General features: G+C 40.7%; 1 protein-coding gene across 1 annotated transcript; it reads left to right on the forward strand.

Moving 5' to 3' along the window:
* The first annotated feature begins 16,267 nt into the window (after nucleotides 1–16,267).
* On the forward strand, nucleotides 16,268–24,170 carry LOC132846804 (dual specificity testis-specific protein kinase 1-like). Its single transcript, XM_060871519.1, has 5 exons — nucleotides 16,268–16,369; nucleotides 17,547–17,630; nucleotides 19,197–19,283; nucleotides 20,708–20,804; nucleotides 22,668–24,170. Exons 1-5 carry the CDS (start codon nucleotides 16,268–16,270, stop codon nucleotides 23,738–23,740), a joined length of 1,443 nt encoding a protein of 480 aa, XP_060727502.1. The 3' UTR covers nucleotides 23,741–24,170.
* The last annotated feature ends 3,044 nt before the right edge of the window (nucleotides 24,171–27,214 follow it).

Raw genomic sequence — 27,214 nt, forward strand, 5'->3', positions numbered from 1 at the left:
GATGTAACCATAGAAGATGTCTCCTTCTCTGATCACTGCCCTATTGTTTTTAATGTCCATGCTGAGAATTCTGCAGTTATGGAAAAATGTCTGGGCCGTTACTCTCGTTGTATTAATTCATCTATTTCTCCTCAGTTTAGTGAAATCTATCATGCTAACGCTGTTGAAGGATTTATTTTGAATGCTGTTGAGTCTTCCATTGGGCCTGATGAACTGACTTCTCTTCTTTATACATCTTGTTCTAATATTTTAGATGCTATTGCACCTTTTAAGTTAAAGTCACCCAGACAGAAATCTTATTACTGGCTTGACGATAATGCTCTCAGGCGGGCATGTCGTCAAGTGGAGAGGAAATGGAAACAGGATTCGTTGACTGTGTCTCGTGAGTTTTTCAAAGATTGTTTGTTTAACTTTCAGAAAGCTGCAACATCAGCTAGGTCTAAGTATTTTTCAGACTTGATTAAGAAGCACTCTCATAGACCTAGAATTCTGTTTTCCACGATTAATTCAATAATAAATCCAGGTTGTCAGTTTCATGTGGAACCCTCAACTGAACTCTGTGAAAAATTTTTACTTTTTTTTTCAGATAAAGTGTTAGCTATTTGATCCTCTTTTACCTTGCACTCATCAGATCTGTCACTGTTTTCGCTGGCAAGTCCGGCTTCCTTTTCTTGTTTTCAAACTGTTTCTTTGAGGGAACTCTGTGATCTGGTCAATAAGATGAAGAAAACTGCCTCTTCACTTGATGTCATTCCTTCCGAGATTATTAAGGCCTCTTTTTCTGAAATTGGTACTTCCATTCAGTCATTGATTAACTTGTCTCTAAGTGCTGGGGTTGTCCCGAAATGTTTCAAGCATGCTGTAGTTCAACCTTTGCTTATGTAACAGGGTTTGGACGAAAATTGCCTTGATAATTATCGGCCTGTCTCTAAGCTTTCATTTTTATCAAAACTTTTAGAAAAAGTTGTATATTCGCAATTGATTTCCTTTTCGAATACAGCTAAATTAACAGAACCTCTCCAATCTGGTTTCTCTGCTCATCATAGCACTGAGTCTGCGTTGCTTAAAGTACTCAATGACATTTTGCTTGCAGTGGATAGTGGTAAGAATTCAGTTCTGCTGCTTCTTGATCTTACAGCTGCTTTTGATACAGTTGATCATGATATTCTTCTCTGCCGGTTAGAAAATATGTTTGGTTTTGGAGGTATTGCTTTGCAGTGGTTCAACTCATATCTTAGAGACAGGTCTTTTTCTGTTGAGTTAGGTAAGTTTTCTTCATCTGTTGCTCCTATTACCTGTGGAGTGCCTCAAGGATCCATTTTAGGGCCACTTCTTTTTAATTTATATATGCGACCTTTGGGGGACATTATTAGGAGACACAATGTTTCATTTCATTTATATGCTGATGATACCCAGTTGTACATACCATTGAAAGCTGGCGATACCATTCAACCGTTATTGGACTGCCTTGGGGACATCAAGAAATGGCTGTCCAATAGCTTTCTTCGACTAAATGAAAATAAAACGGAAGTAATCGTCTTTGGCCCCCCTAAGTTGAGAAGTGGTCTTATAAACGAGCTTGGCAAGCATTTCCCCTCAGTCTCCTCCCAGGTTAGGAATCTTGGTGTCATTCTGGACTCTGAACTTTGCTTAACTAAGCAGATTAATACAGTTGTCAAGAACAGTTTTTATCAGTTACGGATCATCTCGAGACTGAAATCTTTTTTAACTTTTAATGACCTGGAGAAAGTCATTCATGCTTTTATCACCTCCCGCCTTGACTACTGTAATTCATTATATTTGGGTCTTCCTCAGTCATCCATTGCACGCTTACAGATGGTACACAATGCAGCTGCGAGACTTTTGACCGGGGCAAAGAAAACAGATCACATTACACCAATTTTAGCCTCTCTTCATTGGCTTCCTGTCTATTTTAGAATTCAATTTAAAATCTTGTTGTTTGTTTTTAAAGCTCTTAATGGTCAAGCCCCATCTTATCTCACAGATCATCTTATTCCTTTTTCATCCACCAGATCTCTAAGATCTGCTGATAGAGCTCTCTTGGTTGTCCCTCGCTCATGCTTAAAAACGAAAGGTGATAGGGCTTTTTCTATTGCGGCCCCCCGTCTCTGGAACCAACTTCCACTCGACATTCGCCTTGCACCTTCCAGTACAACTTTTAAAGTGAAGTTGACAACATATTTTTATTCCCAGGCATTTTAATCGGATTTTGTCTATGTTCTATTGTTTTATTGTATCATCTGTTTTGTTTATTTTATGTTTAGTTTTTGACTTTGTTCAGCACTTTGGTCAGCTCTGCTGTGATAAATGTGCTACAGTATATAAATAAACTTTACTTACTTACTTACAAGCTCTGCCACAACCTGGTAAGAGATGGTTCCACATAGATCCATTAATATCATAAAAAGCTGATGGCTGTCATAAGGGCCATGTACTGTAAATAGGCAAGTGTCTGTTGTATGTGTTTGTAATGTTTTTTTGGGTGTTGTGTTTATAAAAAAAATAGGAGGGGGCATAATTTCATTATGTTTTCAAGTGTTTTTCAGATCTAATCAAAAGGAAATTTCACTTTGTATAATACCAGCAGCTTGGTCCATAGGAAAATATTACTTCCCATATGTGAATGCACCCTACAGACAATGTTATTGAATACAGAGGAACAACTAGGCTTTGATGAAGATATCCCAGAATTTGATTTTGAATTAAATTGTTAAACTCAATTGATTAAATTGTTAGTATGGGAGTGGCAGCAGGACATCAAGTACCACCACCAACAAAGGATATACGTGACCGCGATTATCATTTAAAGTGACCATTTGGTTGATAACAATTGTAACAATACCAAGCCAAGGTGTACGTGACCATGGTTAACATTTAAAGACATCCGGCCAGACAACAATGTGTATCCCATCCTTTTGAGGGACACTCGGTTCTTACACTCAATACTCATTCAAAGTGGAACCTCATTTAAACTACAAAGGTGGAAAACGGTATAAAATGCTTGAGCATGATTTGCCCAGGGTTCTTCTTGACTCTGAATAACCCAAAGTACTTCATGTATTTTGTTACTGCTACGTTGGAATAAACTTCTTGTACTTTATTAAGATCTTCATCCTCATCCTTTTATTTTCTTACATTTTATTTCTTGCAGAGGATTTTTGAACATGGATATTGTGCATGTGTTGCACCCTTTACATAAAATGGCTGTTTTTTCCTTCTATTTTATCATGGTGTCTATTTTCTCCAAGAACTCTCTGACCTGAGCTTTATTTTCTGTGTCAACATTTTTGACCACATGGTACAGTCCCCCAAATCTTCTAATTAGAATAGAATATATTTAGGTAAAAAAAGTCTGTCATTTTTACTGTAGTTGTAACGTCTGTCATTTTTACTGTAACTCTCTAGTGACACACTGAAGTTTTATTTTTATTTGCTGCTTTGTAATGTACTACTGTATACGTGTATTTACAGATTGAAAACCAGATATCACAGTATAAACAATTCTTGTTTAAAAAAATAAGTGTCTGTATATCAGTGTCTCCAGGGTAGGTCACTGAAATTCAGTTCTCCTTTAAACCCAGGTTCCCAAAAGATAAACGTTTTTGAAAGTCACACGATGTGACTCAGAGTTTAGTTTGCTTCTGCTGTGTGAAAACAAATAATTGACCTTACAATTAATAGAGGTACTCTAATCACAGCAATTCAAATGTAGCTTTCAGGTAGCGTTTCTTTTTAAGGTTTTAATAATTTTTGTATGCATTTTAACTGTCTGTTTTTCATTTTATTTATCCAATGTATATTCCTAAATTATGTTGATTCACAAAAAGTAGGTGTGTGATTTCCAGTAGACACACTGTAGGTATGTCAGGAAAGCAAGGAATATCTATCGTTATCAGTATATACAGTATCTATATTAAATATCCTTTAGTGACGTAAGCAGACGTGACATACGGCTAAGTATGGTGACCCATACTCAGAATTCGTTCTCTGCATTTAACCCATCCAAAGTGCACACACACAGCAGTGAACACACATCATGAACACACACCCGGAGCAGTGGGCTGCGGTGCCCGGGAAGCAGTTGGGGGGTCCGGTGCCTTGCTCAAAGTCTCAGTCATGGCCAGCCCGAGACTCGAACCCACAACCTTAGGGTTAGGAGTCAAACTCTCTAACCATTAAGCCACGACTTCCCCCTATGGATATCCTGTGTATAAAGCTGTAAAATTTTAAACATTATGTATGACCAGTTAAACATCTGAATTGCTTTAATATTACTGAGGCATTCATCCATCGTATCCCTTGTATGCAGAAGAGGAAGCAACACTTGTGGTCACATTGTCTGATTTTTAAAGAAGTTATTTGCAAATTATGGTGGAAAATAAGTATTTGGTCAATAACAAAAGTTTCTCAATACTTTGTTATATACCCTTTGTTGGCAATGACAGAGGTCAAAAGTTTTCTGTAAGTCTCCACAAGGTTTTAACACACTGTTGCTGATAGTTTGGCCCATTCCTCCATGCAGATCTCCTCTAGAGCAGTGATGTTTTGAGGCTGTCGCTTGGGAACACGGATTTTCAACTCCCTCCAAAGATTTTCTATGGGGTTGAGATCTGGAGACTGGCTAGGCCACTCCAGGACCTTGAAATGCTTCTTACGAAGCCACTCCTTCGTTGCCCGGGCGGTGTGTTTGGGATCATCGTCATGCTGAAAGACCCAGCCACGTTTCATCTTTCATCTTTACACAGATCAGTTGTCCTGGTCCCTTTGCAGAAAAACATCCCCAAAGTGTGAAGTTTCCACCCCCATGCTTCACAGTAGGTATGGTGTTCTTTGGATGCAACTCAGCATTCTTTCTCCTCCATACACGACAAGTGGAGTTTTTACCAAAAAGTTTTATTTTGGTTTCATCTGACCATATGACATTCTCCCAATCTTCTTCTGGGGCATCCAAATGCTCTCTAGCTGCTTAGGCAGGGGGACACGTCTGGCACTGCAGGATTTGAGTCCCTGTCGGCGTAGTGTGTTACTGATGGTGGCCTTTGTTACTTTGGTCCCAGCTCTCTGCAGGTCATTCAGTAGGTCCCCCATGTGGTTCTGGGATTTTTGTTCACCGTTCTTGTGATCACTGTGACCCCATGGGGTGAGATCTTGCGTGGAGCCCCAGATCGAGGGAGATTATCAGTGGTCTTGTATGTCTTCCATTTTCTAATAATTGCTCCCACAGTTGATTTCTTCACACCAAGCTGCTTACTGTACCTATTGCAGATTCAGTCTTCCAAACCTGGTGCAGGTCTACAATTTTGTTTCTGGTGTCCTTTGACAGCTATTTGGTCTATAGTGGAGTTTGGAGTCTGACTTTTTGAGGTTGTGCACAGGTATCTTTTGATAACGACTGATAACGAGTTCAAACAGGTGCCATTAATACAGGTAACGTGTGTGAGGAGCCTCTTAAAGAAGTTACAGGTCTGTGAGAGCCAGAAATCTTGCTTTTTTTGTAGGTGAACAAATACTTATTTTACCGAGGAATTTACCAATTAATTCATTAAAAATCCTACAATGTGATTTCCTGGATTCTTTCCCCCATTCTGTCTCTCATAGTTGAAGTGTACCTAAGATGAAAGTTACAGGCCTCTCTAATCTTTTTAAGTGGGAGAACTTGCACAACTGGTGGCTGACTAAATACTTTTTTCCCCACTGTATCTCATTGCTGTAAGACACAATAGCTTATTACTGCCTATGATTCCAATTGGTTTTAATGAGGACAAGATCAGTATTCCTTTTTATTGGAGTATAATTTTTTTTTATTCAAGTCATGGATAAAGAGATTAAGAGCAAGACGTCATGTTACGTAAAGTGGTGTGGAGTTACAAAAAAAAAAAAAAAAACGCAAAGATAAGGGACACACATTAATATTGACAATTGCACAAAGAAGTTACACAAACATTAAGTTTATTAAGTAAATATTTAAAATAGTCACAAACAGCATTTATTGAGGTATATGAATGAGAGAATTTTAATAATTTAATCAATCAAATATGTAGAGATGAGCCGGATACTCGGCTGAAACAAGTATCCGGTACGGATAAAGCACTTCTGCCGAGTACGAGTATTATACAAGTAATACGAGTCAATATCTGTGCTCGGCTTGAATGAAAATCATCATTGGGTAGCTGATTGTCAGCGTTCTGTGATAGGCTAGTCACAGCGCCCCTCCCCTACAGTGATAGGCTAGTCACAGCGCCCCTCCCGTACACACATACAGATGTATTGTGTTGCTGTGTCTCGCTCTGCTCACTCACAGTCACACACAGAACAGCTCTCTGTCTCTCCCTCAGTCACTCGGGTCAGTCGGGTCACTCGGGAACAGCTCTCTGTCTCTCCCTCAGTCTTTTCCGTTAACGTTTCTTTAGCTTCAGCTTTTTATTTCGGGTTGTAAAGTTAATAATACGTACTTACTAACCAGTAGAGTTCTGGTAAACGTGGGTTCGTTCAGACGTGGTGCTTGCTTGGTAGAATGCGTTTCTCCGACAGGCAGAGACATTGTGTCTCTGCCTGTCGGAGATTTTTTTCTTTTTTAAACCTTCAGCTGTCTCTAACCAGACACAGTGTCTGACACGTTTTTGCTGTATTTCATAAAAACATAAAGGTAGTAAGCTAGTGTTATAAATATTACAAATTAATTATTACCGGTCGAAGCCCCGCCTACTTCCGGGTCAGGCTCCACCCTCTCCGCGTACGGATACGGATACAGATAATTCATATGGTTAACAGATACAGATACAGATACAGATAATGCTGTACTCGCTCATCCCTACAAATATGTACATGTATGTATACAGTAACACTGATTCACTAGGTTACAGACTTACAGACCATCAACCTCAAACTCTATTCAAGTTATTATTATTTAATGTGCATAAAACAAACAGGGAAAAATAAGTGCTAGTTTAAATGTTTCAGGAAGAGGTTGGTCTTCACACGTGTTTTGAAGATAGCCAGTGACTCAGCTGTTCAGAATATCTAAGGGAGGTTTATGTCCAGTATAACCTAGGACCACAAACCCTGAGATTCTGAGATGATCACATTTCTTATAAAAAGAGGTTATTTTAGTAACCTTCCTGTCAAAATAAACCACTCTGGTCATTCTACTCTAACCTCTTATCAACAATTTGTAGAACCTCTACTCACCATACTGTGTAAACTCTAGAGACTGTTGAGTATAAAATTCCCAGGAGATCAGCAGTTTATGAAATACTCAAACCAGCCTCTCTGGCACCAACGATCAGATCAAGCTTACATTTTTCCTGAAGCTCTTGTCCTGGATCTGCATCAGTTCATACATTGTTCTTTACTACATGTTTGGTTGATTAGATTAACTGGATGTCTAATAAAAATGATTACGTGCTTTTAATAAAGTGGCCTGTGTGTATGCAAATCTCTGAATCTAAATATAAAAACATACTGTATTTACTACACCGATTTTACAACACCGAGCATTATCCTGATACCAGCTTTCCCTGATAAGAGCCAGACACTTCATTGCTAAAGTGCAATTGATCTGAGGGTAAGTGATCCTTATCAGAGAAGATCCCAGCATGTTGTATATATTCTTTATTAAAAAACACACTGCTTGTTTACTCAGTACAGCATGGCACAGCACTGCTTCACAGGCACAAGGCCTGACTGTTCTCTATACCCTCTACACAGATATGAGCTGCATAATGAACTGTGGGAAAGTTTGGTTTCTATGACTACATGATCCAGATATTAAATGGTATTACACCCAGTTGAGTTTTACATCAAGCTGAGATTAAAATCTCCTCATTTTCAATAGGAGAAGACATGGCATGCACGTAGACCTGGTTTGATGCATACAGTACATTCACTAACTGTCCACTTTAACAGGAATACTTGCACATACCTACACCTGCACATTCATGCATTAATCTACTCAGCCATTCACAGTGAGCAGAAAAGCATCTCAGAATAGACAACACATCAAACCTTGAGATGGATGAGCTAAAACAGCAGAAGTCCACTTCAGACATATTGTCAGCCAAAAACAAGAATCCGAGACCATCTTGGGCAGACTCACCTAATTCAAATCTTCTGCTTTCCAGTTTCATTTAGTTTATTCCCATAAGATTTCTGTACTTGATTGACAGGAGTGGAACCTAATCTGGTCTTCTGTTGTTGTAGCTCATCCACCACAACTTTCAAGGTTTTGTGAAGACTGAGATGTTTTTCTGCTTACTACGATTGACCTTTCTTATCAACAAGAAATCAAACTTTAGAAATGTCTCTAATTCAATGCTTTTTTGTTTTTCCACTATTCTGTGTAAACGCTAGAGACTGAGTGTGAAAATCCCAGGAGATTTATTCAGAACAGTTTATGATATACTCAAACCAGCCCATCTGGCACCAACAATCATGCCATAAAAAAAGTCACAGAGATCAAATTTTTTTATTCTGTTGTTTAATATAAATATTGCCAGATTGTATGCATTGAACTGCTGCCACGTGATTGGCTGATCAGAAACTGTATAGGTGTTCCTAATAAGGTTACTTCCTCACTGCAGTATAAATAACAGGAACCGGTCATGTTTTCTAATTGCAAATATTAGTCTGATTGTGTGATTATCATTCATATGAGAGACTATATAATGTCTTGTGACTCGGATAAAGTCATGTGTAAATAAACTTGTGACAAAAGCTACAGGCGGGTTATGAAAAAAAAAACAGCTCCGTTAGGCTTTGAAGGTAATGTTTCTGGCATGATTTGGGTCCATATGTCTGCTTTAGAGTGAAGAGTCACTGCAAATGAAAATGGCATTTGCATTTGCAAATGCAAATGGCTCGAACGACACCAGCCTGAGGCAGTCGGAGATCCTGAAGAGAGACTTCAAGACCCTGGTGGAGACGGTTCGCAGCACAGCGCCCACGGCGAGGATCATCGTGTCCGGACCACTTCCAACGTACCAGCGAGGAATTGAAAGGTTTAGTAGACTTTTTGCTTTTAATGAATGGCTTCAGTCATGGTGTCAGGCTCAGAATCTACACTTTATTGATAATTGGAATGTTTTCTGGGAGCGTCCTAGGCTGTTCCGCGCTGACGGCCTGTACCCCAGCAGAGTTGGAGCGGAGATCCTCTCGGACCACATCTCCAGGGTGCTGCACACCTTCTGACTGGTAAACTACGCCTTAAATTTAAATTTCAATAGCCATCCTTCACCTCAACACATCGATACAAATGCACACATACCTCTCCCCATAGAAACTGTGTCTGTTCCCCGAGCAGTGAGATTAAAAAGTAATTATGTAAGACGTTCTCGAAATAATCTTACTGTAATTAGACCAGAAAAATGCCAAAGAAACAAACAAAAACAGTTCCTAAAATTTGGGCTTCTGAACACCCAAAGCACTTATCGTAAATGAAATAATCTCAGACAATAGCCTTACTGCATTCTGCCTCACCGAAACCTGGATTAAACCAAATGACTACATCGTTCTAAATGAGTCTACACCATCAGGTTATATCTATAAGTACGAGCCTCGTCAGACTGGTCGTAGAGGTGGTGTCGCCACTATCTTTAATGATTGCCTTACTGTTACCCAGAGAACACAGTATAGATTTAAGTCTTTTGAAGTGCTTGTCCTTAATGTTACACTATCGCACACGCACACGAAAAAATCCCTGATGTCTCTTGTGCTAGCGACCGTGTATAGACCACCAGGGCCCTACACTGATTTTCTTAGAGAATTCACAGATTTTCTTTCTGACCTATTGATTAACTTCGATAAAGCATTAATTGTAGGAGATTTTAACATTCATGTTGACGACACAAATGATGCGCTAGGACTCACATTCATGGACTTACTAAACTCACTTGGGCTTAAACAAAACGTTACTAGAGCAACTCACCGTCGTAATCATACACTAGATTTAATAATATCACACAGAATAGCTGTCACTGATATAGATATCATTCCTCAAAGTGATGATATCACAGACCATTATCTCATAATGTACACACTACCTGTAGAACAGGCTAACTGCGTTTCACCACATTATCGTCTCGGTAGAACTATTATTCCGACCACTAAAGACAGATTCACAAATAACCTGCCTGATCTGTCTGGACTTCTTGCTGCACCCTTAAACACAGACGATCTAGATGAAATTACTAACAGCATAGGCGCTATATTCACTAGCACACTAGACACTGTTGCCCCAATCAGATTACAGAAGGTTAGAGATAAAACGCTTGCACCGTGGTATAATAGTCATACTCACAGCCTCAAGAGAGAGACCCGTAACCTCGAGCGAAAGTGGAGAAAAACTAAATTAGAGGTTTTTAGAATTGCATATAAGGAAAGTATGTCCAGCTATAGACAGGCTCTAAAAGCAGCCAGGGCTGAGCACCTGAGCAAACTCATAGAAAATAACCAGAACAATCCCAGGTTTTTATTTAGCATTTAGCATTTTATTTTACATTGCTTTACAGGTACAGGTCAGGAAGAGTTAGTTAAATGTATTACTACAGCTAAATCAACAACTTGTTCACTAGACCCCATTCCAACTAAACTACTGAAAGAAGTGTTATATAAAGCTGGTGAGCCTCTTCTTAATATTATTAACTCCTCGTTATCTTTAGGTTACGTCCCTAAATCCTTCAAGTTGGCAGTTATTAGGCCACTCATTAAGAAACCTAATTTAGATCCTAATGGACTTTCAAATTACAGACCGATTTCACACCTTCCATTTATGTCTAAAATACTAGAAAAGGTTGTGTCTGTTCAACTGAGCTCCTTCTTACAGGAGAACAATATCCTCGAAGAGTTTCAGTCAGGTTTCAGGCCCCATCATAGCACAGAAACTGCTCTTGTTAAAGTTACAAATGACTTGTTCTTAGCTTCGGACAAAGACTGTATGTCACTATTAGTTCTACTTGACCTTAGTGCTGCATTCGACACTATAGATCACAACATTCTCCTAGATCGCTTACAAAATTACACAGGTATTCATGGACAGGCTTTAAGTTGGTTTAGATCCTACCTGTCTGATCGATACCATTTTGTAGAAATAAATGGTGAATCCTCCAGTTTATTACCAGTTAATTATGGGGTCCCTCAAGGATCAGTTCTAGGACCTCTGCTTTTCTCGATATACATGCTTCCATTAGGGAACGTTATTAGAAGACATGGGATTAGCTTCCTCATCTCATCAAAACCAGATGAAATAACTATCCATCCATCCATCCATTTTCTACCGCTTATCCGGGGCCGGGTCGCGGGGGCAGCAGTCTAAGCAGGGACGCCCAGACTTCCTTCTCCCCAGACACTTCCTCCAGCTCTTCCGGGGGAATACCGAGGCGTTCCCAGGCCAGCCGAGAGACATAGTCCCTCCAGCGTGTCCTAGGTCTTCCCCGGGGCCTCCTCCCGGTTGGACATGCCCGGAACACCTCCCCAGGGAGGCGTCCAGGAGGCATCCGAAACAGATGCCCGAGCCACCTTAGCTGACTCCTCTCGATGTGGAGGAGCAGCGGCTCTACTCTGAGCTCCTCCCGGGTGACCGAGCTCCTCACCTTGTCTCTAAGAGAGCGCCCAGCCACCCTGCAGAGGAAACTCATTTCAGCCTCCTGTATCCGGGATCTTGTCCTTTCGGTCATGACCCAAAGCTCATGACCATAGGTGAGGGTAGGAACGTAGATCGACTGGTAAATAGAGAGCTTCGCCTTGCGGCTCAGCTCTTTCTTCACCACAACAGACCGGTACATCGACCGCATCACTGCAGAAGATGCACCGATCCGCCTGTCGATCTCCCGCTCCATCCTTCCTTCACTCGTGAACAAGACCCCAAGATACTTAAACTCCTCCACCTGAGGCAGGAGCTCTCCACCAACCTGAAGGGGGCAAGCCACCCTTTTCCGGTTGAGAACCATGGCCTCGGACTTGGAGGTGCTGATTCTCATCCCCGCCGCTTCACACTCGGCTGCAAACCGTCCCAGTGCACGCTGAAGGTCCTGATTTGAGGAAGCCAACAGGACAACATCATTTGCAAAAAGCATAGACGAAATCCTGTGGTCCCCAAACCGGACTCCCTCCGGCCCCCGACTGCGCATAGAAATCCTGTCTATATAGATAATGAACAGGACCGGTGACAAAGGGCAGCCCTGCCGGAGTCCAACATGCACCGGGAACAAGTCTGACTTACTGCCGGCAATGCGAACCAAACTCCTGCTCCGGTCATATAGGGACCGGACAGCCCTTAGCAGAGGGCCCCGGACCCCATACTCCCAGAGCACCCCCCACAGGTCACCACGAGGGACACAGTCGAATGCCTTCTCCAGATCCACAAAGCACATGTGGACTGGTTGGGCAAACTCCCATGAACCCTCCAGCAACCTGGCGAGGGTATAGAGATGGTCCAGTGTTCCACGACCGGGACGAAACCCGCATTGTTCCTCCTGAATCCGAGGTTCGACTATCGGCCGAATTCTCCTCTCCAGTACCCTGGCATAGACTTTTCCGGGGAGGCTGAGTAGTGTGATCCCCCTGTAGTTGGAACACACCCTCCGGTCCCCCTTCTTAAACAGAGGGACCACCACCCCAGTCTGCCAGTCCAGAGGCACTGTCCCCAGCCTCCATGCGACGTTGCAGAGGCGTGTCAACCAAGACAGCCCCACAACATCCAGAGACTTGAGGTACACAGGGCAGATCTCATCCACCCCCAGTGCCTTGCCACTGAGGAGCTTCTCAACTACCTCAGTGACCTCAGCTTGGGGGATCGACGAGTCCACAACTGAGCCCTCGGCCTCTGCTTCCTCAATGGAAGACATGTCGGTGGGGTTGAGGAGAACCTCGAAGTACTCCTTCCACCGTCCGAGGATGTCCCCAGTCGAAGTCAGCAGATTCCCATTCCCACTGTAAACAGTGTGAGCAGGGCACTGCTTCCCCCTCCTGAGGCGCCGGATGGTTTGCCAGAATTTCTTCGAGGCCAACCGATAGTCCTTCTCCATGGCCTCACCAAACTCCTCCCAGACCCGAGTTTTTGCCTCCGCAACCACCCAGGCTGAAGCTCGCTTAGCCCTCCGGTACCTATCAGCTGCCTCCGGAGTCCCCCGAGCCAACCAGGCTCGATAGGACTCCTTCTTCAGCTTGACGGCATCCCTTACTTCCGGGGTCCACCACCGGGTTCGGGGATTGCCGCCACGACAGGCACCGGAGACCTTACGGCCACAGCTCCGAGTGGCTGCGTCGACAATGGAGGTGGAGAACATGGTCCACTCGGACTCAATGTCTCCAACCTCCCTCGGGATCTGGTTGAAGCTCTGCCGGAGGTGGGAGTTGAAGTTCTCTCTGACTGGAGACTCTGTCAAACGTTCCCAGCAGACCCTCACAGTACGTTTGGGTCTGCCAAGTCTGTCCAACTTCCTCCCCGCCATCGGATCCAACTCACCACTAGGTGGTGATCAGTTGACAGCTCCGCCCCTCTCTTCACCCGAGTGTCCAAGACATACGGCCGGAGGTCAGATGAAACAACCACAAAGTCGATCATCGACCTCCGACCTAGGGTGTCCTGGTACCATGTGTACTGATGGACACCCTTATGCTTGAACATGGTGTTCGTTATGGACAAACTGTGACTAGCACAGAAGTCCAATAACAGAACACCACTCGGGTTCAGGTCGGGGGGGGCGTTCCTCCCAATCACGCCCCTCCAGGTGTCACTGTCGCTGCCCACCTGAGCGTTGAAGTCCCCCAGTAGAACGATGGAGTCCCCGGTTGGAGCACTTTCCAGCACCCCTTCCAGAGACGCCAAGAAGGTCGGGTACTCTACACTGCCATTTGGCCCGTAAGCACAAATAACAGTGAGAGACCTATCCCCGACCCACAGGCGCAGGGAAACGACCCTCTTGTTCACCGGGGTGAACTCCAACACATGGTTGCTGAGCTGGGGGGCTATGAGCAAGCCCACACCAGCCCGCCGCCTCTCACCGCGGGCAACTCCAGAGTAGTAGAGAGTCCAGCCTCTCTCAAGGAGTTGGGTTCCAGAGACCAAGCTGTGCGTGGAGGCGAGCCCAACTATCTCTAGTCGGTATCTCTCAACCTCCCGCACCAGCTCAGGCTCCTTTCCCCCCAGCGAGGTGACATTCCATGTCCCTAGAGCCAGATTCCGTGTCCGGGGATTGGGTCGCCGAGGCCCCCGCCTTCGACTGCCACCCAATCCACATTGCACCAGCCCCTTACGGTCCCTCCTGCAGGTGGTGGGCCCACAGGAGATCGGCCCCACGTCGCTCCTTCGGGCTGAGCCCGGCCGGGCCCCGTGGGGTAAGACCCGGCCACCAGGCGCTCGCATGCGAGCCCCAACCCCGGGCCTGGCTCCAGAGTGGGGCCCCGGTTGCGCCATACCGGGCGACGTCACGGACCTTGTTATTAATCTACTCATAAGGGGTATTTGAACCGCTCTTGGTCTGGCCTGTCACCAGGACCTGTTTGCCTTGGGAGACCCTACCAGGGGCAGAAAGCCCCAGACAACATAGCTCCTAGGATCATTCAGGCACGCAAACCCCTCCACCACAATAAGGTGGCGGTTCGAGGAGGGGATGAAATAACTAAATTGTCCAAATTAACTCAATGCCTTGGAGAGATAAAAGACTGGATGAGCTGTAACTTTCTGTTGTTAAACTCTGATAAGACAGAAATACTACTTATAGGCCCAAAAACCAGTACACAGAAACTCTCACAACTTAATTTCCAATTAGAGGGATGTACTGTTACTAGCAGCTCGACAGTGAAAGACCTTATATTAGACAGTAACTTGTCTTTTGAAAATCATATCGCCCAAACCACAAAAACAGCCTTCTTCCACCTTAGAAATATTACCAAGCTGAGAAACATCCTGTCTATATCTGATGCTGAGAAGCTAGTTCATGCTTTCATGACCTCTAGACTGGACTATTGTAATGCATTACTAGGTGGTTGTTCTGCATCTTTAATAAATAGGTTACAGTTAGTCCAAAATGCAGCTGCCAGAGTTCTCACTAGGACAAGAAAGTATGACCAAATAACCCCAATTTTATCATCTCTACACTGGCTACCTGTTAAGTTTAGAATTGATTACAAACTGCTGCTACTTACGTACAAGGCTCTTAATGGTTTAGCTCCCATGTATCTAACTAGTCTTCTAACATGTTACAATCCTTCATGTTCTCTGAGATCACAAAACTCAGGACTCCTGGTAGTCCCCAGAATATCTAAGTCTACTAAAGGCGGAAGAGCGTTCTCTTATTTAGCTCCCAAACTCTGGAATAGTCTTCCTGATAGTGTTCGGGGCTCAGACACACTTTCACAGTTTAAATGTAGATTAAAAACTCATCTCTTTAGTCAGGCGTACACATAATACATCCCATAAATATTGTGCACTATCACACTAGACTTGCACATTCTTATGAACAGCAGATATGTTAATCCCTCTGCACTGCTCTTCTCTTCTCTTTTTCTACCCATGCTGAGACACCCATGCTATGATCGTCTTCCGTGCGTTGAAATTTTTGGACCTCCACTGAGACAAGGCTGACTCTGTGAGAACCCTGAGACATCTACAGATCTACCGGCTCCAATTGGACTCTGTGATACTTGTATATTTGTAACCACACCATCTAGTGTCACCCATATGAGGATGGGTTCCCCTTGAGTCTGGTTCCTCTCAAGGTTTCTTCCTTTACCAATCTAAGGGAGTTTTTCCTTGCCACTGTTGCCTGAGCCTCCTCAGACTTGCTCATTGGGGACAAATACACATACACACATACATACATACATACACACTGTGAACTGTATATATCTTGAATTTTTATTATATTAATTCTTTATACTTCTCCTGATGTTTATCTTTTGTTCTATGTTTATGTTCTGTAAAGCTGCTTTGTGACAATGTCCATTGTAAAAAGCGCTATACAAATAAACTTGAATTGAATTGAATTGAATTGAATTTTATTTGCATACTGCTTCTTGTTCTTGACAGGATATCCAAATGACTTTCCCTAATACAATCTGAGCGTAAATATTATCCTAATTACACTTACATTTATTTCTGTCTTAAATATCTGGATGATCTTGTGCAGACACAAACATCCACATTTATCCAGTACTTGCATAAAAATTATTCAGTCGAATAGGAAAGGTCAGTAGTTGCTAGGAGATGGAGGGGTTAATTTTTTTTTACCAGTTTATGTAAAACCTGCCAATGTCTTGCAGTGATGGAGTGGAGAAGCAGCCTCTAGCCGTGGTCGGTTCCCCTTATTGGATGGCTCCGGAAGTGCTGAGAGGAGAGCTTTACGATGAAAAGGTATTTACATTTACATTTATGGCATTTGGCAGACGCCCTTATTGAGTGACTTGCAGAAGAGCTTTACTGTCTCTATCAATACTCTTCACTACTGTTTACTCTCTTATACTGGTGGCGGCTAAGGCTCTGGGTTGTTGATTGAAACATTAGTCTTAATAACTTAATAAATGCTTTTAATTTGTCATAAAAAGCAGAATAAAAATAACAAATTAGTTATTTAAAAATAAAATAAAATAATATTAATAATCCAGAATTATATAGTCCAAAAATAAAGTTCTTTTTTTAAAAATATTTATTTTTTATTTAAAAAAAAAAAAGCACACAACTTGCAAACACAATTACACACAACCTCTTCCATTATTAGTACAACCAAATATGATGAATTCCCATTAGGTGCATCTTAATTTTATGTGTCTTACAGTATACCTAATCTTATATGTAGTCTGTAGATTATGGTCCTCTGCTTTGATCATAGAGCCTCAATCTAAATGATCCGTAAATAACTAATTTTACTTTTTTTGCTGATGCAGCATCACATAAAAATAGAAGTATAATTATAGAATTACATGTACAAGCAGTGTCTGGTTTATTTTATGAATCTGCATCATCACCCTTAAGGTCCTCCTTCTTATACACAAAGGAGGTTTGTTAGAAATTGACTTCATGAGCTGAAAGTCTTTAGAAGGCACTGCAGTATAATCCTCTTCTAAAATAACAGGCCGTAAGTGCCAGCAGGGGCAATAAAACCATTTTTGTCTTCATGACAGAAGTTTTTTTGTTTGTATTTACTCCAAAAGAAAACATAATAATACTACTACTACTACTACTACTACTAATAATAATAATAGTAATAATAATAGTTATTATTATTATTATTATTATTAGTAGTAGTAGTATTAGTATTAGTATTAGTATTAGTATTATTATAAATACTATTATTATAAAAATATGACACTTCACATTATTTTTATTTTATTTTTATTTTATTTAAACCTTTTTCTAATACACTTTTTATTGTGTTTATTTGCTTGTAATACAGGGCATTGTTCAAATAGAATTTGTAGAGAGTTAAATAAAAATTGTCTGATTGTCAACATTATAAGAAAGTAAACAATTGTTTATTTTCCAGTTTATGATATAAATCAGACAGTAATGCTCTATCGGGTTCTCCCTACAGGTGGATGTTTTTGCGTACGGCATCATTCTGTGTGAGATCATTGCTCGGATCGAGGCCGACCCAGACGTCCTACCTCGAACTGAAGTACTATGATACAAAACATTACCATAAATGTGTTAATTGTTAGAAGCTACACATATGCACTGAATTCTTCATATGTTACTGATATTTATGTAAAGGGGTCTGTTGTGGAAGTTCCGAGGTTAGAGAGATTTAAAGAATAAAGTATAACACTGGTAGACACGAGCAAGATTAAAAAGGTTACACAATATATTGTGCTCAGCTGCGCAGCAGGACCCAACACTCCACATGTAGCATGAGGGTTGAAGGGCCAAGATCATTGATTACATCAAGGTTTTATAGACAGTACTCAAGAGAACAGAGGATATGTAAAAGCAAAACATCATCAATCATTGGCTCAAAATTACCTCATGCATCTCCTGACCAAGCTAATCTGACCAGGCCAAGGTCTTCTAGAGGACCTATTGGACATTGTTTATGGACAACTCATCCCCAGTCCCTACTGCCCTTGTCATAATCTTAACAAAACCTGCTGATGACGATGTCAGTCTCTGGTCATGACACACACAGGGTACAAGCATAGAAGGACAAAGCCTTATGAACATCTTAAGATTAGAAATTTATGAATATATTTATTTATTTTTTTAATAGTTAGACATGCAAATAAATTCAAATCCTGTTCTGCCACAAGCAGCATTACAGATCTCAGATATTCTATTAGTGAGGACAGAGAAGGTTTACAATATAAAATATTTACTACAAACACAACCACCACAATTTAATTGTTTGGTTCATCAAATTCAAATTTTATTTGTCACATACAAAATCGTACATAGTACAACATATTTATGAGTATTTATTTAGTACAACATTTTTATGAGTGTCCTTGATATAAAAATATCCAGTAGAGAAATAAACAAAATAAAAGAATACAATAAGGCACAAGTGGATACAACACAAAGAAGAAGAAAAAAATAAATATAAATATTCAAGATTTAAATTTAAGATATAAATCGATCAGAAAATAAAATCAGAAATATATTATCAGAAAAAGAGGTTGTATAATCAAACAAGTAGTTGAAAAATTGTAGCTGAAGTGGAACTGGACCTTGCAACACGACAAGGATCTAAAACATCCAGCAAGGACTGGCTGAAAAATGGAAAGCCTCAATCTAAATCCTATTGAGATCCTGTGTGGTGATTTGAAATGGACTGTGCATGCAAGAAAACTCTTAAACCTCACATAGCTGAAAGAATTCTGCATTGAAGAGTGGGGGAAACTTTCTTCCATTTGATGTCAGAAACTGGTAGATGGCTAAGAGAAATGTCTCATTGACATTATTTCAGCCAAAGCGGGAAACACAAGCCATTAGGGCACATATCATGATAACTTATAACTTTTACCTCATATCAAATACTCATTTTTGTTGATTCCTTTTGTTTAATAAGTGAAAACATATATATATATATATATAATCAAACTACCTCCCTGTGACCCGAGGTAGTTCGGATAAGCGGTAGAAAATGAATGAATGAATGTCATACTGTATGTGATATGACACTTAATGATATGTCACATAATATGTCACATAATATGTCACATTCACCACTGCTTCTGTCTCTGTGTAGGATTTTGGACTGGATGTGGAAACCTTTGAGCAAATGATTGGAGACTGTCCAGCTGATTTCCTTAGCCTGGCTGTTAACTGCTGCAATGTAAGGAACAGAGAAACACACACATGAACAGAGAGAGGGAGGGAGGGAAGGAGGGAGGGGGAGGGAGAGAGAGAGAGGGAGAGAGAGAGAGAGAGAGAGAGAGAGAGAGAAAGATGAAGTGTTATAGAAAAACAAGATGTATCCTATATGTGTGTTTTTACTGTCAAAACTAATTTCACTGCTTGTGTACATTTCCAAAAAGTACAAAAAAGACCTAAAAAATCCACGTTAGACTATTTAATATCTTATGTTGACTTTATGGAGATCGTTATGGTGATCTTTTCAAAGATGGTGGTGCGGCAGTAGCACGCAGCGGCCACTCCGGATCCAATCTTGACTTCTTGACTTCACTAAACTTATGGAGTCTTATACTGAATAATAGCTAAAAGAATTGATGAAAGTTGCTCTGATTGTCGTATTGTATTTTCACATAACTTACTGTAAGGATAAGAAATAAATCACAACATGGTATATTTTTATACAAAAAAAATTAAAAGAATTCAATACAGTGTGTTGTGATCTAGAGTGTAGTTAAATATTGTCCAGTGTTCAATGTATTGAAGTGTTTTATTTCACTGACATTATAACACTGGAGACTCCTTCCATAAAAGTTACTCCTTCCATATAAGTCTACCTTCAGATCAATGTTTTTTCTTTATTAATTAAAAAAAAATCTGTTTATATGCGTTTTATAATTCTTTGTGTGCAGGTTGTCACTACAAAAAAATAAATGCTTATTTATAAAAACTAAATGATAAAAAACTGCTGTTACAGACAATTAATCAGCATTTATGGCCTTTGGCAGACACCATTATCCAGAGCAACTTACATTTTTATCTTATTTTCTACATGAGCAAATGAGAGTTCTCAATGGGTCTTGCTCAGGGTCCCAGTGGTGGCAGCTTGGTGGTCCAAGCTCATAACCTTCTAATCAGAAGTGCAACACCTTAACCACTAGGTGATCACATCCCACAGTAAAAAGCCATGAACTAGTTTACAGCTACGGCATTTGTCACACATCCTTATCCAGAGCAACTTACATTTATGTGATTTATACATCTGCACAATTGAGAGTTAAGGGCCTTGCTCAGGGGCTCAGCAGTGGCAGCTTGGTGGTCCTGGGATTGAAACTCACAACCTTCTGTAGTCCACCACTTTAAAAAATGAACCACCTTTAAGAACTCAACAACACTGCGGTTTAATAATACCTTCAATAAAAGCAAAACTAACATTTAGTCTGTATGAGTATAAAAGTATTTTAAATGGTGGTTAATATTTTAATGTATTAAACATTTTACAAAAATTCTGACATATTTCATTGTTAAAGGTATCTCACAGTTTATTTTGTACCTTCAGATTTATCATTTGCTGCATTCAGATTTGTCTTCCATGTTAAAGTGTGTGTTTCTGCCCTCTTCTGGTAGATGTGTGCAAAGAGTCGTCCTTCCTTTGCTGACATTGTTGTGACCTTGGAGAGGATGGAGAGGGAAAGGGAAAAGACCGAGGCACCTGTTATTCTAGGTGAGAATACCATACCATTATATTAAGTATATTTAGAAACAAACAAGGTTAAATTCACCACATTTAGTTGAATAAGATAAATAAAATATTCTGAAGGATGCTTACGTTCACTATTTTAGATGTTATTTCACATTGGTATTCAAAACAACCTGACCATAAATACAGTAGAACAAAAAAGCTGTTATTTAAAAAAAATTCTTGAAAAGTTCATTAGAAAAATAATCGAGTAACTCGATTACATAAATTTATCAAGGCAAATTCCTCTACCTCGAAGCCTCTTTTAATTCATTTTAAAGCTCACTTCATGTTCTTGTGCAATTATTTTGTGTGTGTGTGTGTGTGTGTGTGTATGTGTGTGTGTGTAACAACGCACTTATGTCAAAGCGGAAGGAGACGCGAGGAGTTAGCTGTCTTTTGATTTGAGGGCAAAATGGAAGGGCACGATAACAATGGCAATGAGCAAACAGAAGAAACAAACAGGAGAAATTCCAGCCACATCCACACCATCAGAGCGTCTGTTTTCAGCAGCAGGAAACATTGCTTCAAAGTGCAGGACAAGCCTCAGTTCTGAGCATGTTAATATGCTTACCTTTCTCCATTGCAATCACATGCTCTTTTAAAGACTTTTAAAGCTCCTTTAAAGACTTTTAAAGCACAGACATGTTGAGAGAGAAAGAGACATTTATATTCTGATTAATATATATGCTTAAAAAAACAAGCTCCTGTCCATGTTTTTTGCCTCTTAAATACCACAAAGCATTCCAAGAAGACAGTAAATATTTTAGTTCAGTTCTGAAAGTTAAGTTGCATGACTTAAAGGCAGTATTATTATTATTATTATTATTATTATTATTATTTATTTATTTATTTATTTATTTATTTTAATGTATGCCTTAGTTTTGATACTTTAAAAAAGTAATTTGAAAGTAATTTATTTTTTTGTTTTTGCATCTCAGAAAAGAGTTCATTTAAAACCCAGAATGTATGGCACTTAAATGTACTTAAATCTTCTCAGTCAACTTTGTCATTGTTCACAGTACAAGTACAGACAGAGAAACAATGAGTAATATCTAAATGTTTATTTTTGATAGAAAATATTGTTGTATGCACTGCATACTATGCATTTAAAAAATAAAAGTTCATTTTTCTAAAAAAGGAAACCAATTAGTTGTTCTAGTTGTCCAATTAGCTGTCTTATTTTCTCTTGTATATTTAATATTGCTCTTTAATTAATCAAAAATAAATTTCATTTGTTAGAATACTCGATTACAGTGAATGAGAGAGTGTGTGTGTGTGTGTGCCCTGCGATGGGTTGGCACTCCGTCCAGGGTGTATTCTGCCTTGATGCCCAATGACGCCTGAGATAGGCACAGGCTCCCCGTGACCCGAGGTAGTTCGGATAAGCGGTAGAAATGAATGAATACTCGATTACTAAAATATTCGATAGCTACAAGCCTAGTTTGTCACTCTGGGATTGGATTAATGTTCTATGCATAGGATAAACAGTACAGAAATTAGATAGAGGGATAAACGGATGGATGGATATTTTGAAGCTGTTTGTAAGGAGTTGTTTATCTAACATTTAAAGAAGGAGTCTCCAGTACCGAAGTGTTTCATGGACGTTCTAAAATATTAAATATAACTATAAAAGAATGAAAAATTATGTCATTGCACTTTTTAATTAATATAAAAAGGACGTGGTGTTAGAGGCTCACAGTCAACACTGGAAGCGTAAAGAAGTTGATTTATTTCCTATAACAGCACGTTTTGTTTATCACATATTATCACTTAACTCTGCGAGTAGCAGATATTTGTGTATATTATATTCCTCTGTGTCACACAAGTGCTTTTTGATTTTCTTAGAACCCGTAGCCACTGATGAGAGCCCGTACAGGAGGCGGAGTTCACCTTACCAGCTGGGCACCCAGCGCCTGGCACGGAGTCAGTCAGCCCTGTTGCCGCCTGCCTTGAATCCGTGTGTGGGTACACCGGTGCGTCTCAAACCCTTCTCCCTACGCCATGACCTCAATGGTGGGAGAATCAAACTCTTTGACACACCCAGTAAATCACTTATCTCCCTGACCTTCACTTTGCCCCCACCCCCTGAGCCTTCCTCCTCTCCACCATTTTGTGGAACTTCAAAACTTCGAGGCCCACCCCGCCAGTGCCAGTCCTTACCCTGCACTCCTGATCTGGGTCGACCTTTGACCTCATTCCATGAGCTTGAATCTGAAAGCATGGAGGAGAAAGATGAAGAAAAAGAAGAGACAGAAAAGGTAGTCAGTGGCTCAGATGATCTTGGGCAGGACTCCGGCTTGGTGCTGGATCTAGAGATGGTGTCTTTGGAGAGGGTGGACAAAGAGGATGAAGTAGAGGAGGATGAAAAAGAAGGAGAGATGGAGGGACTGTGCCGGGTTGAACCCATGGACTGCAACAGCTCCCCTGATGCAACAGAGGGTGCTCTGAGATCAACAGCAAAACCTTTCCTTCATGGTTCTTATTCATCCTCCTCTTCTGTCAGCCCGCAGCCTAATGGCTGGACAGTACCTATTTCAAATGGACCTCCATCCCTTCCACCCTTGCCTCGCCTGGACAATAACAACAGCATGCTGGGAGTCGGCCGGGTGCCTTGGGTGCAGCTCAGTGGATACCGTGGTCATCGTGCTCCTGTCCGCCTGGCTCCTCCTCCCGAACAGGATGACATCATTTCCTGTCCGGGTTGTTGCCTGGTGGGCTTTAGCTTTCCATCGTTGTGCCTGCGTGGAGCTCAGCCTCCTCGTCGAACTCCACCCCTCCGCCCATACAGGAATCTTAATGGGGGAGATGCAGCAGTTGGCAGCTCACACAGTGGACTGATGTGTCGAGGAGCAAAGGGCTTGGCTCCACCCACAATGACACGAGAACCGGGTTTGCCACTTCCAGAGGCACAGACGTAGTTAGAGCAGCGCCCTCTAGAGCGCTAACGCAACACAGTGAACATATGCTAGCCTTGGCGCAGTGGCTGTGCCAATAACCACTATGGTTAGACTATTACTGCTAATGTGGTGTGAGGATGTAAGAGATGGAGTGTTGGGATTTTAGGGTGTGTGTATGAATTTGTGTGTGTGAGAGAGAGAGAGAGGGAGAGGTGAGTGAGGTGAAGTATTATAGAAAAACAAAACAGATGTACAGAATGGAAAGTCTGTCTGTGATATTGTAGGATACAAACTACATTATTTGTGTTGAATTTGGAGAAGGTGCTATCTTAACCACATTAGACCTTTAGCTTCACAAGACACTGTGTTAACAGTCACCCTAAAACAGATTGTGTGTGTGTGCGAGTGTATGCATGTGCGTGTGTGTGTGTCTTTTGTGATGAATTTGGACAGGTGCTATTTTAGTCACATTAGACCATTTGCTTAATATGCCACTGTTGTAAACTTTGCTCAAAAACAGATTGTGTGTGTGTGTGTGTGTGTGTGTGTGTGTGTGTGTGTGTGTGTGTGTGAGAGAGAGAGAGAGTATAAATGTGATGGCAATTCAGTCTTATTTATTTATTAAAAACACTTATTCAAAGCTGAGGATTAAAAGATATACTAGTGAAAGTTTGTGTGTGTGTGTGTGTGTGTGTGTGTGTGGGCAGGGGGGGTTAAAAGTTGTTTATATGTCTAGAAACAATGTGTGCATAAAGTCAATATTGAATAGCAAAGCTGTACATACCGGTTCAATCTTTTTTAAATGGAGAATGCACCATTTTTAATCTGATCGAAACATTTGCTTGTCTTGTAAGTTCTGTCATTTCTACTGTCACCCTCTAGTGACACACTGAAATCTTGCTGGTCAGGTTTTTGCTGCTTGTTAAAGTACTACTGTGTACGTGTATTTACAGATTTAAAACCAGATCACACAGGATAGACGATTCAAAAAGTTATCGCAAAACAAAAATCTATTTAAAATCACATGCAGGTTTATGAGTGAAACCGTCAGCACAAGTCATAAAAGATTTTGTCATGTTTTCAAGATGGAAATCTATTGAAATTGTAGAAATCTGTAAAAAGATACATGTCCTGTGTGTTCTGGTTCACTCCCCATCTGATGTAACAGCATGATTTTGAACTCAACCTCATAAATCCATCCAAAGAGTTCACTCCAGCTTGCGTAAATCCACCTGCCTATAATGTGAGTGCTGAAAGCCAGTGCATGCAGACTGTACAAAACACTACACTGTAACGTAAAATAACTGCATAGAACTTGAGCATAGGCTAAAGGTCTGCCTAAAGAGGTGCTGTTTCCATTTCTCATATCTAACAAAAAGCTTTGTTTGAAAATGAGACATGTACATGGTGAAATGGAAAAACTTAATGCTGTTTCCAAAACAACTGAATGTTCAAATGCAAGATGAAATTTAATCCTGAGATCAAGTTTTGTATTTAAAGTGTTAATCAGATCATAACCTACTACTGAAGCTACAGAGTTTGTACAGTTTAGTTCTAATTTTCATCTCTTAGACAATAAGGGAAGCTTGTGATTGACATGATGGATGTAAAGGCTGAATTACATTTGATTCCTAAGTGTGTATTTACTGTGTAAAGGTTAGCTTCTTCCCTGTAAAAAGCACTTAGCACAATGATTATCGTCATCGTTTCTGGGGACAATTAGCTTTAATAAATGTTAATGATTTCTGTTATTATTTATTAAACTGTTTTCAACATTAAAATATTGACTGTAACTCTGACTGTGTCTGGCTGCTTTATAATATCTAGTGGGGAATTTTCTGGGTGTGTAGCATTGCCACTTAACATCTGCCACCTGAATGTGGTCCCTTGTTTGGTCCGTAGCCATGATTATGAATCAGCTACTGAAGATAAACGAATTAATGAATTTATGCCATCTTGTATACAGGTGTTTTAAATAGTGCCTACATCATCCCTAAAGCCAGTAATTGTGGGATTAAAAAACACTGATAAAGCAAATAGTATTATATGTTTGCTGATAAATGAAAAGCATTTAATAATAAATACAGGAGGAAAAAAAAAGAAAAGACTATTTTTAGATTGTATTATTTAAAAAATTACAAAAGGGAAAATAATAGCATTTGCCTGTTATTAGATGGCGCTATATTTACAAGAATAATATTGTGATTATTCTGTCTGTGTATGTGCTGAAGTAGAAGCACTGGGGAGGATCCAAGAGTTTATTATACAAAGCAGACAAATGTTCAATCTCAAAAACTGATATACAGACATAGGCCAAGTATCAAAGAGCAGGCAGGTTAAAATATCAGGATTAACAATGTAAAATGATAAGCTTGGTAAATGACAGGACACAAGCAACCTGGACAAATACTTCACAATGTGATATAAACTTTTAGTTTCTGTGTTAATATTGTTACGTCCTGCGCGTAGCTCGCGTTTCTAGGGGTTTTAGAACCTAACATATTAAAAAGAGGAAAGAGCATAACCCGGACCCTGCCACAGCACCACACCAACAACATTCAATATTGAATTTAAAGGTTTATTTAAGCATCTGGGTATAACAGGAAGAAAATCAGTTTAAGTTCAACTGAGGAAGGGAACAAAATCTCAGAAGGGGGCAATGCCAAAATAACAAACAAAAGTTCACTGCCTGGGGAGTGGAAATCTTGATAGTCTAGAACACAAAAAGAAAATAAATAACAGATACCTGAACTCACTCCCTAACTAACACAAAACAGGAGAAAACAAGGATTCACAAAATAAAATGGCACCCACCTCCCTACCGTTCCCGAAATTACATGAGATAAATGACAACCAGCACCAAAGTCACTGATCACTAGAACATTGGATCGTGAGCACAACATGGGAGTCAATACGCCGCACCGGGCAGGACACGGATTATGCTCTTGGAGAAAAAAATCTCTCCCCGACTGAGCCTTCTGCTCTGCTTTTAAACTCCTTTCCTTCTGGTTGTTAAACAGGTGCAGCTGGGAGGAAGCAATTAGGTGACCTGAGAGCAGACAGTGGGAGGAGCCACAGGAGAGCAGGAGACAACAACAGCAACCACAGGACAAGACAGATCATACGTCTTTGGACGCAACACCCCGCCCCTAAGGAACTCGCACCCTCCTGCAGCTTGAAGGGCATAGCAAAGTCAGGAGCAGCTAGGATTGGAGCATGGCACAACAGGTCTTTGGCAGCATTAAATGCACAGTTACAACCCTGATCCCATACAAATTTTCTAGAGGTGCTAAGGAGGTTGGTCAACGGGGCAACCACAGAAGCAAAGTTTTTACAGAAACTTCTGTAGTAACCGGCCATACCAAGAAACCTCCTTAATTCCCTTTTATTAGTAGGAAGAGGAAAATCTAGTATTGCAGCAACTTTTTCTTCAACCGGCTTTACTTGCCCTTGGCCTACTTTCTTGCCAAGGTAGGTAACAACAGCCTTCGCAAA

The sequence above is a fragment of the Tachysurus vachellii genome, chromosome 6, assembly GCF_030014155.1.
Source record: "Tachysurus vachellii isolate PV-2020 chromosome 6, HZAU_Pvac_v1, whole genome shotgun sequence".
NCBI classification, from domain to species: Eukaryota; Metazoa; Chordata; class Actinopteri; order Siluriformes; family Bagridae; genus Tachysurus; species Tachysurus vachellii.